At 41.6% G+C, this 15,871-nt stretch overlaps 1 protein-coding gene across 1 annotated transcript in view; it reads right to left on the reverse strand.

Annotated features, from left to right (window-relative positions):
* LOC147035186 (sodium-dependent neutral amino acid transporter B(0)AT2-like) overlaps nucleotides 1-15,871 on the reverse strand; it is a 138,153-nt gene that overhangs the window by 48,148 nt on the left and 74,134 nt on the right. Inside the window, exons 6-8 of the mRNA XM_085895057.1 lie at nucleotides 7,716-7,957; nucleotides 7,198-7,390; nucleotides 97-289 (exon numbers count right to left, since the gene is read on the reverse strand). Coding sequence (XP_085751183.1) covers nucleotides 97-289; nucleotides 7,198-7,390; nucleotides 7,716-7,957 — 628 coding nt within the window. The remainder of the gene's footprint in view (nucleotides 1-96; nucleotides 290-7,197; nucleotides 7,391-7,715; nucleotides 7,958-15,871) is intronic.

Below are 15,871 nucleotides of genomic sequence, written 5' to 3' on the forward strand. Positions count from 1 at the left end.
ATTCAGACAATGTGGTTCTCCAAAGTAGAATATACCATCTGAAGTTACTTCATCATTTACTCGATATTTCTGCACAGTAAGGTATGATCAACTTACTTGTGACAAACTCTTTGCGAATCTTGAAGGTGTCTGTGACAGAAGTGACGATTCCCTCCATAGTGCCGAACATACTTCCTAATCCCAAGTTTATGAGCATCAAGAAAAACATGATGGACCAGAAGGGGGACGCTGGAAAGTGTGTTATGGCCTCAGTGAAGGCAATGAAGGCAAGTCCTGTTCCCTGAACTGCCTGGAGATGAAAGAAACAAAAGGGTATATTGAATGTTATGATGAAAACTACATTTTGATTAATATTATTTTCCAATCTATATTGTTTTTTTCTTAATTTTATTTTGGTCTGCTCCCCCCCCCCCACCAATTCTTTGGGGCTGGAGTGGGGGATTGGGGGTGGGTGGTATGGAAATTGATTGAAGAAAGGGGAAGGGTATTAAAGGCAAGATATTGGGAAGTAAGTGAGAGAATGGGAAAATACATCTTCCAGTGGTAGAAGTTTTTCGAAGTTTGTTTGTGAAATATGTACTGTATATGGCACTCCCGAACAAAATTGTTCAACATTCTGGTGCCATGGCACAGAAGACTGTCTGACAGTGCTACAAAGTACATCATTCAACCAAACCTGAAAATACAAAAATGAATGCGAGTTAAGCATCATTATAAAATCTGCAGAAACAGTGATCTAACACATTGTACAATCTTACTTTGGGCAAATTGATGAGGGTTTTATTAATAAATATTATAATTCAATCTTATCATTTAAGAAATGTCTCAATACATCTTGTCACCATTTGTCCTTTGCCATCATTAACATACAAAATGTGGATGAACCATTGTTATTTCCTTAAACTTTCCTTCTTAGCCTTGACTCATCATTATCACTTATGCATTGCTTCTCCGATGTAACGAATATCATTGCAACCATCCACATTATTGCTCAAGACACATTGTATGCAATAATGAACAATACGCTGACTCACAAATGTAACAATTCCAATGGGGCACATCTGTCAGATGTAATTTTTAAGTATATGGATATGCTGCTGCTCTTGTCAGCAATGGACAAGAACCATAAAATCTCAAACAAGAGGTCAGAGCTGCTTTACTGGACATCTCTCAAGCATTTGATGAAGTCAGGCTGTCTGTCCTGGCTGTGGTGTACAGGGCCACATAGATACATGGCTTCCTAACTTCCTCCACTCTCACACTCAAAACGTGACTATCAATGGAGAATTTCTCCGTTTAAACAAACAAACAAACAAAAAATAACGAACTTTGGAAAAAAATAGGAGATGGGGTTTCCCTACAGCAACGTAATTGCCCCAGTCTTGTTCTTCATCTACATAAACGACCTCTCCAATTCCTTGATAACCCTCTTGTCCTTTTTGCAGATGACTCCACATTGTCTCAAGGTTCATCCACATCTCACTAACAAGCATACAGCATTCTTCATCACTCTCTCTCTCTCTCTCTCTGACAAATGGAACATGTCTTTCAATCTTAGTAAATGTTACAGTCTCACCCTGTCACCCTGGAAGGAACCTCAAATGAACCAACCAATCTCTTTCTCACTCTTCCTCCCAAGGCTGAAGTTGAAAGTAAATCACCATCTCATGTTATCCCCAATCCCTACCTTTAATTCTTTTTACCATATCTTACCCTACCCAAGCCAAGCCAGCAATCTCCCTTTCAGGCGACTGTGTTTCCTCCCCTCGCGTCTCTCCTGTTTTCCTGTTTGTTTATTGCTTCTGCTGGATCTATTGTCCCAGTCAGTATGTTGGTTTTGTGCCCTTCCTCACCTCACTCTTCCCATGAGCTTAAATACATCTTGTTTTCAAAAAAATGCAATGACAGCTTCATTACTGTAACATAAGAGTGAATTCTACTTCAACATATGAACATAAAATTACTGATGTAATGCACTCAATATCACTTCCTTTTCAGTTGGAGAACATTGTGCAGTGTTGCTATTTATTGGCTGCATGTTAATGCCCATCCTAAAATGACACGAGGGCATTAAGACTCAAACCACAATGTGTGGCATCACTAAAAACAACCAAGACCAGATGAGGCAAGCAGATTACCACCTACCTTGAACGTCATTCATGAGCCTGTCAGGTTCTTTTTCCATTTTTTTTCTTTACTGACAGTCCGATAGTGAAATGTTCATTTTTCAGAGAGCGGCATAGGTTCCAGAGGGGAGAAACCAAATATTGATGCTTTTTCCACTGGGACGCTGGCCCGGCATTATCACCACCAGGACACCCCCGTTCCTTTCGAAACTCCCGGAAGTCCTTTAACTAATGTGTGAGCTTTTGGAAATCTCCGAGCATGAGTGAGTGAGTGAATGTAAAATAGGTGAAAAAATTGCAGCAAGCACACTTGTAAACATATGAATGAAATGAGTGTTGCAATCCATCCATCAATTGGGTCCATACTCTATGCAGAGCATTAGTGTTGCCAAAGCGGTCTCCTTGGCGATTGGGCACAATCCTGGATGGGTAACCACTCCAACACAGGATACCATCAAGCTGACACTCATTTTGCCAACCTCAGAAGGATGACAGGCAGAGTCAACACTACCTGGTATTAATTCAACATCTGAGTGGGATTTGAACTTAGGATCCGAGGATTCCAAGCCCACCGCACTAACCATTAAGCCAACACCAGGCACAGTGTGATAATGAGTTTAAATGAGTGTTACAAAACATAGGGACTTAATTTCACGAAGACATTTTTGTACGCATCTCATGAACAAACTAAAAATAAATAAATTAGAAATGAAAACTGATAATTTTTCAATCACAAATTACAAATGTTGAAGCAAAGTACCAATAAAACACTCATACACGACAAGCATTAAGCTTTAATATTTATGACTTGAAAATATATATTCTTACAGCACATTGTCTGAGTTAGGTTGAGCTTCATATGCATAGGTGGTTTTGCAAATGAGCTAAGTAAAATGGAGAGATGATACAAGGAAAGACAATTAGGAATAAAGGCATTTTCCCTGATATTCCGTCATATTTCAGCCCAGAATGAAGGGTGTGAAATGTCGGAATATCAGGGAAAAATAAGAGTGCAATGATGCACAAGTGATAGGATTGCCATTGTGATGGAAAAAACACGGTCAGAGTGGGATTATAGTGAGAATGAATGGGTGTTGCCTATGGGGAAATAAGGGGTATTGGTTAAAGAATGAAAGTGGCAAAGGGGGAAAAAAGAAGAGGATCAGAGCCAAATGTTTTTCAGGATCAGTGCAAGCATAACAGTGAAGGAGTGTGGTGGTGTTGAAAAATCAGTGAGAAGAAGTTCAGTAAGTGAAAGAAGAAAGCACAGGAACAGCATTAATCTTCTGATAGGGTAAAGATAATCCATGAGCTGGAACACAACGAGTGGACTGAGCATGGATAAAATAGGTATTTGACATCACAGAAACCAAAAAGCACTGTGAGTATTGTATTCCTAAAAAAAAAAAAAACACTTTCGTTTTGTCCATTCGAGTTAAAGCTTGGGTAGATGCTTTTATTTTATTTATATACATTGTCAAGGCTCGTGGAAGAGTGAGAACACTGAACGGATCAGGATGCAACAGAACAAAAGGAACAGTGGATAGAGGGGGAAACACCAACAGCAGGGTTGAAGGACAAAATAGAGGGAGATTTGGACAAATAATGTGTGTGGAGAGGTAGGGGAGATGCATAGGGTGGGCAAGATGGAAACAGAAGCAAACTCTTTGAAGAGAAAACTGGAAATTTGGTAGGAGTTGGGCTTGGGGGTGGTGAGGGTGGGGGACTAACGGGGGTAGAATATATTATGGTTTTCGATGGAGGTTAGAGTTAGTCTCTACATCTGAGATGGTGGCGAAGAGATGTCCTGAAGACTTGGAGGGGAGAATGAGATAAAAGAGAATGTGGAAGGTGGTTCCACAGGCAGGAAAGAAGAGGAACAAATGAGTGGCGGTGAGGAGTGATTTTGTATTTAGGCAGTTTTACTTGGAGGGGTTTCTGGTGGACCACCTGCATTCTGCAGATACATGGGGAGACAGCACAGATAAGGCAGAGGGTGCAAGATCAGAAATAATGCAGAAGAAGACAAAGAAAACACTGAACTGTCGGCGATGGTGAAGTGATAGGCCCATAGACTCAGCTTCATCATGAGAGATTCCATTGATCTTGAAAGCCTTCGTTTTCATGGCATCAGGCTGAGCAAGGTGTGAAGCTGGGCAGCCAGCCCAGAGAGGAGAGCAGTACTCCATCAAGCTGCGGATGAAAGCCTTGTATGTGAATTTGAGTTCAGGTGTGCCAAGGAAGAACTTTGCATGATGGAGGATGCCCATTTAGCATTTGACCCTGGAGGCTAACTTTGAAATGTGGCTTGTGCAAGAGAGATCAGGACTAAGAGTGGTATGGGGAGAGGGAAGAGGCTGCTGCCTGTCTGTCAGAAGGATGAGGGATGTAATGGCAGAGAGTGGAATCATCAGCAAAGAGATGTATGGGCCTCCATCAATTATTGGGAGAGTAGGAGCGGCATGTGCAAGGTAGAGTGACCTAGTCTGAATCCAAATTGGGAATCTGAGATGAGGCCGTTTGAGAAAAGGAAGGAATTCATATAAACTAGGATGATGGATCTCACACCTTGTTGATGATTGGAAGTAAGCTAATAGATTTATAGCGAAGTGGATCGGTTTTTGCACTGTTATTAGGCAATGGAGTGATATTGGCTGATTTGCAAGCAAATGGATGACATAGGGCAAATTATAGGGTGAAAAGAGCAGAAAGAGGATATGCAAGAGCAGCAGAACAGGTTTTTTAGGACACGTAAGCTGACACCATCTGGTCCAGTTACAGAATCATTTGACGATTTCCATAAACTTCTCCACTTTCTCAGGTGCAAAAAACACAGAGTCCCAGAGCAACTGTGTCGGGCGGTGAGGGGTTGGGGTCACAAAATATGAAAGCAAACACAGAATTGAGGCATTTGGCCTTCTCAGGAGCAGAGTCAGCTGTGGTGACATTTGAAGTGAGGGAAAGGATGGAGAAGGATCACACTCCGGAGACATGCTTCACAAGGCATCTCCAAGTTTTAGAGGAGGGAGACAAATTTAAAAGTTCAATCTTGAGGTAGGATTCCTAAGAGTGAACAAACACTTGTGAGTTTTGTGGAATGAGCTGAGATTGCCTTTGGTCAGGTTTGCTTTCCAGGAAGAGAAGCTAAATTGTTTCAGAGCAACTGCCTCACTACAGGATTCAATGTACCATGGGCAGGAAGAAGGGTAGGATAATTGATGATGAGATGGTATGAATCAGTACACAAGAGAGAGCAGGTTTCTGTGGAAGAATATCCAGGCTGAGTTAATATCAGGGGCAGTAGATATAGTAGACAATTTCTGAATAGAGATGGCTGCATGCAGTCCCAATCAATCTGCATGAGTGAACTGCCAGCGCTGAGGCAGCTCTCTGACAACAGCCAGAGGGATGTTGACTCTCACAATTAAGAATGTTATTATTACGTCTACCTTTTTAATAATGGGATAATTAAAAATGGAATATTATTGGCTTAATGTGAGAACTTGTGGGATTCAAATGCTCAACAAACTTCAGATTATGATCATTTTCTAGAAATACCTTACTTGCTGCTATGCATGGAGTAGTAAAAGTTCAGGCAGTCAACTTCAGCAGATTCATTTACAAAAAAAAACGTTAATCTGATTTTTCCTCTTTATGAGTTTATTTATTTATGCAGTTAAAAGGAGTAGTTTTGGGGGGACCACAAACTGGTCCAACACGTGGAACATGTCTTTCAATCCAGACAAATCTCACACTCTCACTATGTCTCTTCGAAAGGACTGTTTACAAAACCCCCCCATCCACTTTCTCAACAATCCTCTGGAAGAAGTCTTTTCTTTCAAGCTTCTAGGTCTCACTATCTGCCATGACCTTTCCTGGGAAAGTCACATTTCCAACCTCGCCTCAAAAGCCAGTCGCCGACTGGGAATCCTCCGTCGTGCTAAGTCCTTCCTCGGCCCTCTTGAGCTCCTGACCACTTACAAAGCTTTTGTCCGTAGCCTGATGGAGTACTGCTCTCCCCTCTGGGCTGGTGCTCCTGCCTCCCACCTTTCTCGGCTTCACGCTGTCGAAACCAGGGCATTTAAGATCATCGGCATCTCCCGCAATGAAGCTGAGTCTTTGGGCCTCTCACTCAATCACCGCAGGTTGGTCGGTGGTCTTTCTGTCTTCTACCGACTCCTCTCCAGCCTTGCCCCCCCTGCTCTCTCTGCGATTTGTCCCCACCACATTTCCACAGGGCGCTCAAGGTCCGCCAACAACCCCCTTCTGGTAAAACTACCAAAATCACGAATCACTGCTCATATTCACTCTTTCATTCCTCTTTTTTCCCGCCTTTGGAATAAACTTCATCACTCTATTCTTTCCCATTCTTCCCTTCAGGCTTTCAAAACAGCTGTTCACCACCACCTCTTATCTTCCCCCATCCAAATCCTCGATCTTTTCTACTCCCGATAATCCACCCAAGCCCACTTCCTTCATTTCTCCTGCTTTTCTTCCTGAAAGTCCCTGAAATGTCCATCTTCTCTTCGCCATGTTCCCCGTCCCATCCCCATCCCTCTCTCTTCCACAGTTCACCTAATGTGTCTGTTCCCCACTGTTTTGTCCCTTCCACTCCCACCCCTCTTGTCTCATGCCTCCTTGCTGTGAGTTGTGTGTTAGCTCTCATACGAGCCTCGACCAAGGTATACAAAAAAAAAAAAAAAATCTTCCATTATGAAATTGTGAGCAAATTTTGTAGTTACTGGTGATACATTAACCAGATTTCATGGTTGTTTGTAATGCATTACAAGTGATAGGTCTTTTCATGTGGCTCTCAAAGGAAACACCTGTGCATTAATTAAGTGGTCAGAAATGAGAGGTGGTAGCTCATTCAATGGAGTCTTTCAATAGAGGATCCACTATATCCTAATTAATTTGCAATTTTCACTTGCCTGTAAAAGTTATGAAAGCAGAGGATTGGTGCAACACACAAAAAAACAAACAAACAAACAAAAAAACCGAAGCAGCAAAAACAAATGGCAGCATAGGCACCTGATAAAAGTTTATTGAGGATTCATTACTATCTGCTTACCTTGTTGAGTTCATCTTCCAGGACGCAGGGATGCAAGCCCAGTGCACCAAACGTCTCCTCATGCACTGAGCGCAGAATATCATACATCTGCTGGTAATCAGATGCAGACACCGAGGTCAGGTTAATGTGGCGAGGAATGAGGTCAGCACTAACCTCACCAGATTCCAGGAGTTTCTGGATTTGGTCTGTGTTCCTAATCCATTGCGCAATGAAAGAAGGAAAAAGATAGATTAATTTAACACCGAATATTTTGTCTAAATTAATGAACATATCTATGAAGTGGATGTTTCTGGACTGGAACTTTCAATAAAGTCAGATGGTTCAGAGACATTCATCAATAGTTTGTTTGTCGTTGTCGATTCAGGAATAACTGTTCTCGTCTGTTCACCCGTGCCCCAAATGTTCAAAATTCATGCGACCCAGACCAAAATAATTGGTGAGTTACTATTGGTTCCAACACTTAGTAAAGTCAGCACTTTCCTTCTTGTTGATACTTTTAGTGGCGAAATCACACTCACGTGGCAATACACTGATTGTTGATTATATTGGCCTTAAATCCGAGCACAGCAAAGACCACGAGAGTTGCCAGGACAGATGTGAGGAAGTTGATAAAGGACACCAGCAGGGCGTCGAAGTGGCAGTTGTTATCGCGTTTGTTGTAGCTCGAAAAGGCAATGACACCCCCGAATCCTAAACCGAGAGCAAAGAAAACTTGGGTGGCAGCATCTCGCCACACTTGTGGCTCCGCCATCACTTCCAGCTGCAGCCATACATGGGGAGAAAAGGTCACCATTCTTAATATGCAAGGGTTGACCTTAAACAGCGGTAAAATTTGAAGAGTTGTGGGGTCCAAGAAAACAAGATCAAATGCAGCTTGTGGGTGCTTGCATAGCATCCCAAATGTCATGTTCTGACAGTAATGGAACATGATTGGATGGTTTTCAGGCCACTCATAAAATGTGAATAATAAAGAATGTTAGATTACAAACCACATATTTGCTTCTCAAACCAAAGGGTGAGAAAAAAGCCGACATAAAGAATTCTGTTAGTGAAAAATAAACAAACAATAAATAGGAAGATAAAAAATGAAAAAAGTATATAATTGACGATTCTGATGATCCAAAAAATGTGCAACCCCAATTTGTATGTCTTATACAAGATGAAGTTGAAGGAATTGCAGTGTTTTTTGGGGTGGGTTTAAAATTTATAGTTCATTGTGTTTATTGTTTTGAAATGTCACCAGTTGGCACCAATTCTAATAAATAGGGTGCAGGTTGTGTGTGTGTTGTGTGCGTGCGTGTACATGCACGCACGCACGTACGCACGCACGCACGCACACACACATGAAAGATGCTGTGGAAGAGTCTGCTAGGAGGTTTTCATAGCTTTACCATAATGGACGACACATCAAAAAACAAGACTGTTCAGAGCCATCATCACTTGTGTCTGCCTCGAGAAAGCTCTGCTGCTGGATATTAACGAAATGCTTCCACTCATTCCATTCACATCGGAGACATCACCCTTGGGGGTCTCTTCCTGGTGCATGTAAAGGATCTTGCCGGAAAGGCATGTGGTGAGCTGAAGAAAGAGGAAGGGATCCACCATTTGGAGGTGATGTTATATCCAAAGGATCTCATCTATGATGACAGAGAGCTCTTGCCCAACATCATGTTGGGGACATGGGAGCTCAACACTTGTTCAAAAGACAGACACATGCGTTTAAACAGTCCCCCACCTTCGTGCAGGCACAAATTTGGTATCACACCTTGGACATCCACTGCCCCAGAGGGAAACCACCACTGTTTTGACAACCTGAGCATATCGTCGGTGTTGTAGGTGCAGCTACCTGTTCAGTCTCCATTATGATGTACAATGCACTCTGTCTTTTCCAGATTTGTGCACTATTATTTAGTTTGGTCGTTTATGTAATAAATAAATAAATATATATATCATCATTTCATCATCATTTATTTAAGTCAGTATTATCCCCTTTACGGGGGTTGTTGACTTTCACTCCTTCCATGACATAACTCCAGCTCTCCACTTTCTTCTATCTTCTGTGTCTTCCACTCCCAATCCCAATTTCTGACTTGCTTTCATAACCAACTCCTTCCAACTCAACTTTGGCCTTCCTCTTCCCCTTTTCCCCTCCACTTCCAAATTCCATACTCTCTTAACTCCCTCATCATCTCTCTTTCTTAGCAAATAACCCAACCATATCAAGCCACTCCTCCTTACCACCTCCACTATTGTATCTTTCAGACCAATCCTTTCCATGAACTCCTTCATGTTCTTTCTGTCTACCAACTGCACTCCACACATCTTTCTAATCATTGCTCTTTCTGTTCTTCTCAAGAGACCTTCTTCTACCGATCTCACAGTCCATGCCTCTGACCCATAAACCATTACTGCTCTCACACAGGTGGTATAGATCTTCCCTTTCAACTTCAAAGGCAGTCTTTTTTTATTTTTTACCACATAACACTAATACAAGCTCGTTGAACTTCATCAAACAAAATCTCGTTCTTCTTGTAACTGCAAGCTCGCTGCCTCCACTACTGTTGATGGTGTCACCTAGATAACAAAATCTGCTCACTCTCTCTCAAGACCTTTCAATCTTTGCTCCGAATCCGGATCCTGATCCTGGTGGCTTAAAATTCTTCTTCCGATGCAGGCTTTGCACTCAAAACTACCATCCATTCTTTGTGTCACTCTTTTCACATTTGTACATCTACCATGAATCCATTTGTGACAAGAACTACATCTGATGGCATTACTTACCACTCTTTTACCACAAACTCCACATGAATCTTTCTTGGCCAATTCAATAACCCCTGTTTCTTCACCACATTCCATAATTTTCGTTTTGATTTTCAAACATGTTGATTTTCAAACCTTTGCCTTCAAATGCCCTCTTCCATTTGTTGAACTGTGATTCCAACTCCTCCATTGATTCTGCAATCAAGACTAAATCATCCGCATAAAGTAATTCAAACAACACACCTTTTCTTTCTGACTCTGACAATACATCGAGTACTGTCACAAACAAGAGCGGCGAAAGCACCGATCCCTGATGAACACCCACGGCCACATTGAATTTTTCAGAGAAACCACTACTAACTTGAACTCGTGTCGTCGCATCCTCATAAAGTTTCATTACAACCTCCACCAAAGCCTCAGGAACATTTCTTTTGGGTTGCGCCCATTCGATGACTTTCCTGGGGACTCTGTCAAACGCCTTTTCCAGGTCCACAAAGCACATGAATAATTTATTATCTTGCCAAAACAAAGTTTTTGCAAGATATGTTAGTCAGCTTGTATGTTTTGTTTTTTTTTGTTTGTTTATTTGTTTGTTTGTTTGTCTGTAATCACGTATAAAAAATTCTGCAGAGCACAGTTATCATTGGAAATTTTTGTAGCTTCGCATATCAGAGGCCTATAGAGGTCCCTTTCAGCGCATAAAATTTTGAAGGTCAAGGTCAAAGGTTCAAGGTCACTTTGTCGCAAATCAGGGGAGTCGACGAAACCCTTATTTTTTGAGTAATTTTGATCGGATCGTCTTCAAACTTCATGAGAATATAGTTCATGGTCTGGCGCTCAGCTGATTAATTTTTGCTGGCGATTGACCTTGACCTTCATGGTTAGCGCCGAAGGTCAAACATATTTGACCCCAAGGTCAAATTTTCAAGTTTTAGGAACCATATCGTATAGCACTTCAAATTGAACACCTCGATGAGTGCTTTCTAGGTATGTCAAGCTTGAGACATTATGACGTAATTTGGTGACGTTATGAGGCAAAAACATATTTTTCATGGTTATTCTGTAGAACGATTCTCATCGGAATCTCTCGTAGGCAGATATTCCTCAAGGAGTCGCTCCTGGTGGATTGCAGCTCTGTTCACCTCAGTGTGACCTTAAAGAAGTCACACGTGGTCACCTTTTGGCAAGATACGGGTCACCCTGCGTGTGACATTGTTTTTTTATTTTTCTTTTCTTGATTGCACTCCTGAATGCGCCTGACTATGAAGATCGCATCAACCGTACCTTTTCCTGGCATGAAACCATATTGCATCTCATCAATCTTCACCACCTCCATGAGCTGTTTCTCTAACACTCCTTCCACAAGTTTCATTCCATGTTCCAGTAGTTTCACTCCACAGTACGATCCACATTCCATGACACTCCCTTTACCTTTGTAGATGGGTACCAAGGTGCTTTGCTTCCAATCCTCTGGCATGCTCTTACCTTGCATTATCTCATTTGCAACCTGATGTAATACTTCTAATCCATGAGGAGACGATGCAAAATGCTCCTTCGTAATGCTTCATGGACCACCTGCTTTTCCATTCTACATACTTTCCAAAACTTTCTTTATTTCTTCCTTTGAGATTTCTTTCACTAGGCCCTCCGTTCTTTCAGCTTCCACGAAACCATCCCACTGATTTTCCTGATTCATGATGGATTCCATATGCTCCTTCAAGAATCTTCTTCTATCTTCATCAACAAAGAAAATCCTCACATTTTTATCCTTAATACAGTTGCTTTCAGTTATGTCACGAGATTCCCTCTTCATTATCTTCAGTTTCTGAAAAATTCCTTGTCTGTTTATCTGCAACTGTTCCAGCTCTTTTTCAGCTTCTTTCTTCATGGCTTCTGCCACCACCTTCTTCGCCTTCTTCTTATTTTCTGCATCTTCTGCATCTTCATCTTCTTGAAGATGGCAGAAGCCATGATGACAGAAGCCATCTTCTGTATATTCATCTTTCTGAATCTTCTTGAAGCTTTCTTTCTTTCTTTCAATGGCCACCTTCACCTCTTTGTTCCACGACCAGGTTTCACCATGACGTGGTTTTCCTTTACTAACACAAAAAACCTCATTTGCTGCTTGTTGAGCACAATTCCTGTACTTTGTCCAGATATCTCCGTCTTCTTCCTTTTCCTTCCAGAGAATATCCATCCTTTCAGCAAGTTTTCTTTTTCTTCTCCATCTTTCAGCTTCCAGGTCTTTGTATGCTTACTCTGTTGCTGTTTCTTTTTCTTCACCTCATCTACTTTGTCCACATCCATTACCACCAAGCTGTGCTAGAGTTCAGCAGGAATAACTTTCACATTACGAATTTTCTATCTCCAACTTTTTCCTACTAACATAAAATGATCTCTGTTTTTGCTCACTGGACCTAAATGTTGCCTTTTTCTCATTCTTGAACCAACTGTTCATGACAACCAGATCCGCCTCCAAGCACAATTCTAATAAACTTCTTCCTTCATCATTTCTCCTACAAATACTAAAACCGCCATGAACACCTTCATAGCCATCCGCATCTTTACCCACATGACCGTTGAAGTCACCAGTGACAATAAAAAATTGTTTTGCCCCGTGCTCTCCACTTCTGCTATCAGATTTTCATAAAACTTTTCTTTTTCAACTTCCTCTCGTCCCACCTGTGGCGCATATCCACTTATCACACAAAATAATTGCTTACCATATACCATTACCACCACTAGAATCCTGTCACTAATACTTTTTAAATCAATAATATTACCACCCAGTTCCTCTTTTATCAAAACTCCCACTCCTGCAGCTCCATCACCAGCTGACCACAAAAACTTATACCTGACCCCCATCGCACAACGAATCTTGCTCCGCCTCCTTTCCATCTTGTTTGTTGCACACAACACACACCCACTTTTCTCTTTCTCAGTTCCATTGCTACCTCCATACTTCTTCCCACCATTGAATCAATGTTTCAACTCCCAACTCTCAAGCTTGAATGCACATCGGGTCCGTGAGAACCATCATAGGGAAGGACAGGCCTTCACAATCTTGCTTAAGGGTTTGCACCATTCTTTTTGACGTAAGCCGGTACCGCCCATGGCAACCTACAGGCTGGTTGCTGCCCATGTTGAAGTTGTCCTGCCATGATGAAGTTAATGGAGCCTATATACATTTTTACGGTGAGCATGCCCTTGCTTACCACCAACCTGTAACCCTAGGAGGAAGTGTAAATAGCCGTTGGCTCTTCCATGAGCTCCTCCGCCATTTGACAGGTCTTATTTTTAATCCTGCTGGGTGTCCACACACCTGCTCCTTGCCCGGTTTCCCGGGCGGGGTTGCCGGTTTAGTCACCGACGACCCAAGAATGAAAAGCACACTAGCGGTTTACATGGTTACCGAGTAGCAGGTTACAACCTGGGCTGACAGAAACCAAGCTGTAAGACATATATATATATATATATATATATATATATATATATATATATATATATATATATATATATATATATATATATATATATATTAGTAAAGGTGCCCGTCTTCAACGGGCGTCACTGGTAACATATGGTAAAAGACAGATAGCATGAATGTATTTTAAACAATATATGATATCATTTTTATCCATTGATTATTATCATTCAGGTTTTCCTGTTCGACTGTCCCACAGTAGCTCCACTTCGTTGACATTGCCACGTAGTTTAGTGACGACACAACGTGTACCATTCGTGAGTTCCGGAGGATCCATAGAGTGCATTAAAATTACAGAGCACCCTACTTTAAAATGATCCAAAAGGCCAGATCAGTTTCGTCTACATATTCATATCTTGTAGATTTTAGCTGATTCTGAAATTGCTAACAGCATGTCAATCGGATGGTTCTGTGATTTTCTACGGGAGTAAACAGAAGTACGACTTAAGCCTGTACGCCACTATGCGGAGACCCGAGGACCTAATATTTCACAACAAACTAAAAACTCAAAAAATTTGAAGATATTTTAAATAAACAATTTATTATAATATCAATTAAATATCATTTTTATCCATCGATAATATTAATTGTTCTGTACAGCTCTAGTTCTCCTGGGATCTGCGCATCAATCCACAATCTATGTTCTAATGAAGTGCAGTAGGAATAATAAAAAGTCGGATGAACATGAACTGTTTAATTACCATAAGCATCAAAACGAATTTTGAGGGGCCTCTTTAAGAAGACAATAATATCATTACTATATATGTCAAAGCTTGTTTCATTTCATGCAGTTACAAAAATCTGATGGTGGAACAAAAAGAGGGGCGTGCCGAAATATTAATATCGATATGAATATAGATAATCGTCAAAACAAATTTTGAGGGGCCTCTAAAGGAAGACAATAATATCATTACTTTTTCTGTCAAAGCTTGTTTCATTTCATGCAGTTACAAAAATCTGATGGTGGAACAAAAAAAGGGGTGTGCCGAAATACATATATATATATATATATATATATATATATATATATATATATATATATATATATATATATATATATATATATATATATATATATATATATATATATATAAACACTAGATGAGCCAAAACATAATGACCACCTGCCTAATATGCTGTTGTTCCTCTGTGTGCCACCAAAACAGCACTGACATACCGAGGCATGGATTGTACAATACCCCAGAAGTTGTCCTGTGGTATCTGCACCAAAACGTTAGCAGCAAATCCTTCAAGTCCTGTAAGTTGTGAGGTGGAGACGCCGTGGATCGGACTTGTCGGTCCAGCACATCCCACAGATGCTTAATCGGATTGAGATCTGGAGAATTTGGAGGCCAGGGCAACACAGTGAACACTTCATTATGTTCGTCAAACCATTCCCGCACAATGTGTGCAGTGTGACAGGGCACATTATCCTGCTGAAAGAGGCCACTGCCATCAGGGAATACCATTGCCATGAAGGGGTGTACCTGGTCTGCAACGATGTTTAGGGAGGTGACACTTGTCAAATTGACTTCCACATGAATGGCCAGACCCAGGGTTTCCCAGCAGAACATTGCCCAGAGCATCACACTCCCTCCACCGGCTTGTCGTCTTCCCACAGTGCATCCTGGTGCCATCACTTCCCCAGGTAAATGGCACACATGGACACGGCCATCCACATGATCAAAAAGAAAACGGGACTCATCGGACTTTATCATGTTCCTCAAACCATTCCCGGGCACCACCATGTTCCTACCTTCTTCCACTGCTCCAAGGTCCAGTTGAGAGTGGGGGTGAGAGAGAGGGGCAAGAGAGGAGGGGGGCAAGACTAGGGGGGAGAGAGGGGGGCAAGAGAGGGGGAAGAGAGGGGGGGGCGAGAGAGGGGGGAGAGAGGGAGGGCGAGAGAGGGGGGCGAGAGAGAGTGGGTGTCAATTCTTCTTCTTCTTTGTTTGATATGACGTCACAATTGACGCTGGGGACCTGATTATATTTCCCAGGTGTTTCCCAATTTATGGCCATTTATGATACGGTTGGTCCGATCTAATTGAAACAATGCCCCAATCCAGTCGTCGTTTACGAGAACGAAGGAACGAAGCTGCACATACTGACACACACCTACGGGCACGCACTAGTATATATAATTCCAGCAATCTGTGTGTGTGTCTGTGTGTCTGCGACCGCGGTTTCTCGACAACCACTGGTCCGTCCAATTAACACTTGCCAGGTATATTGCTGGGGGCCTGAGTATGTGCCTTTTTAAGGTTTGATATTAATCGGACAAGTGGTTCCCAAGTTATGGCCATTTATTTACTAACCAATGACAGGACACGGTGCTATGACGTCACGATTTACGTCACAATTCTTCTTCTTTATTATTATTATTATTATTATTATTATTATTATTATTATTTTTTGCACATACGGCAATGC

The sequence above is a fragment of the Eptatretus burgeri genome, chromosome 1, assembly GCF_056783735.1.
Source record: "Eptatretus burgeri isolate ZD-2024b chromosome 1, Ebu_testis_v1, whole genome shotgun sequence".
Lineage (NCBI taxonomy): Eukaryota > Metazoa > Chordata > Myxini > Myxiniformes > Myxinidae > Eptatretus > Eptatretus burgeri.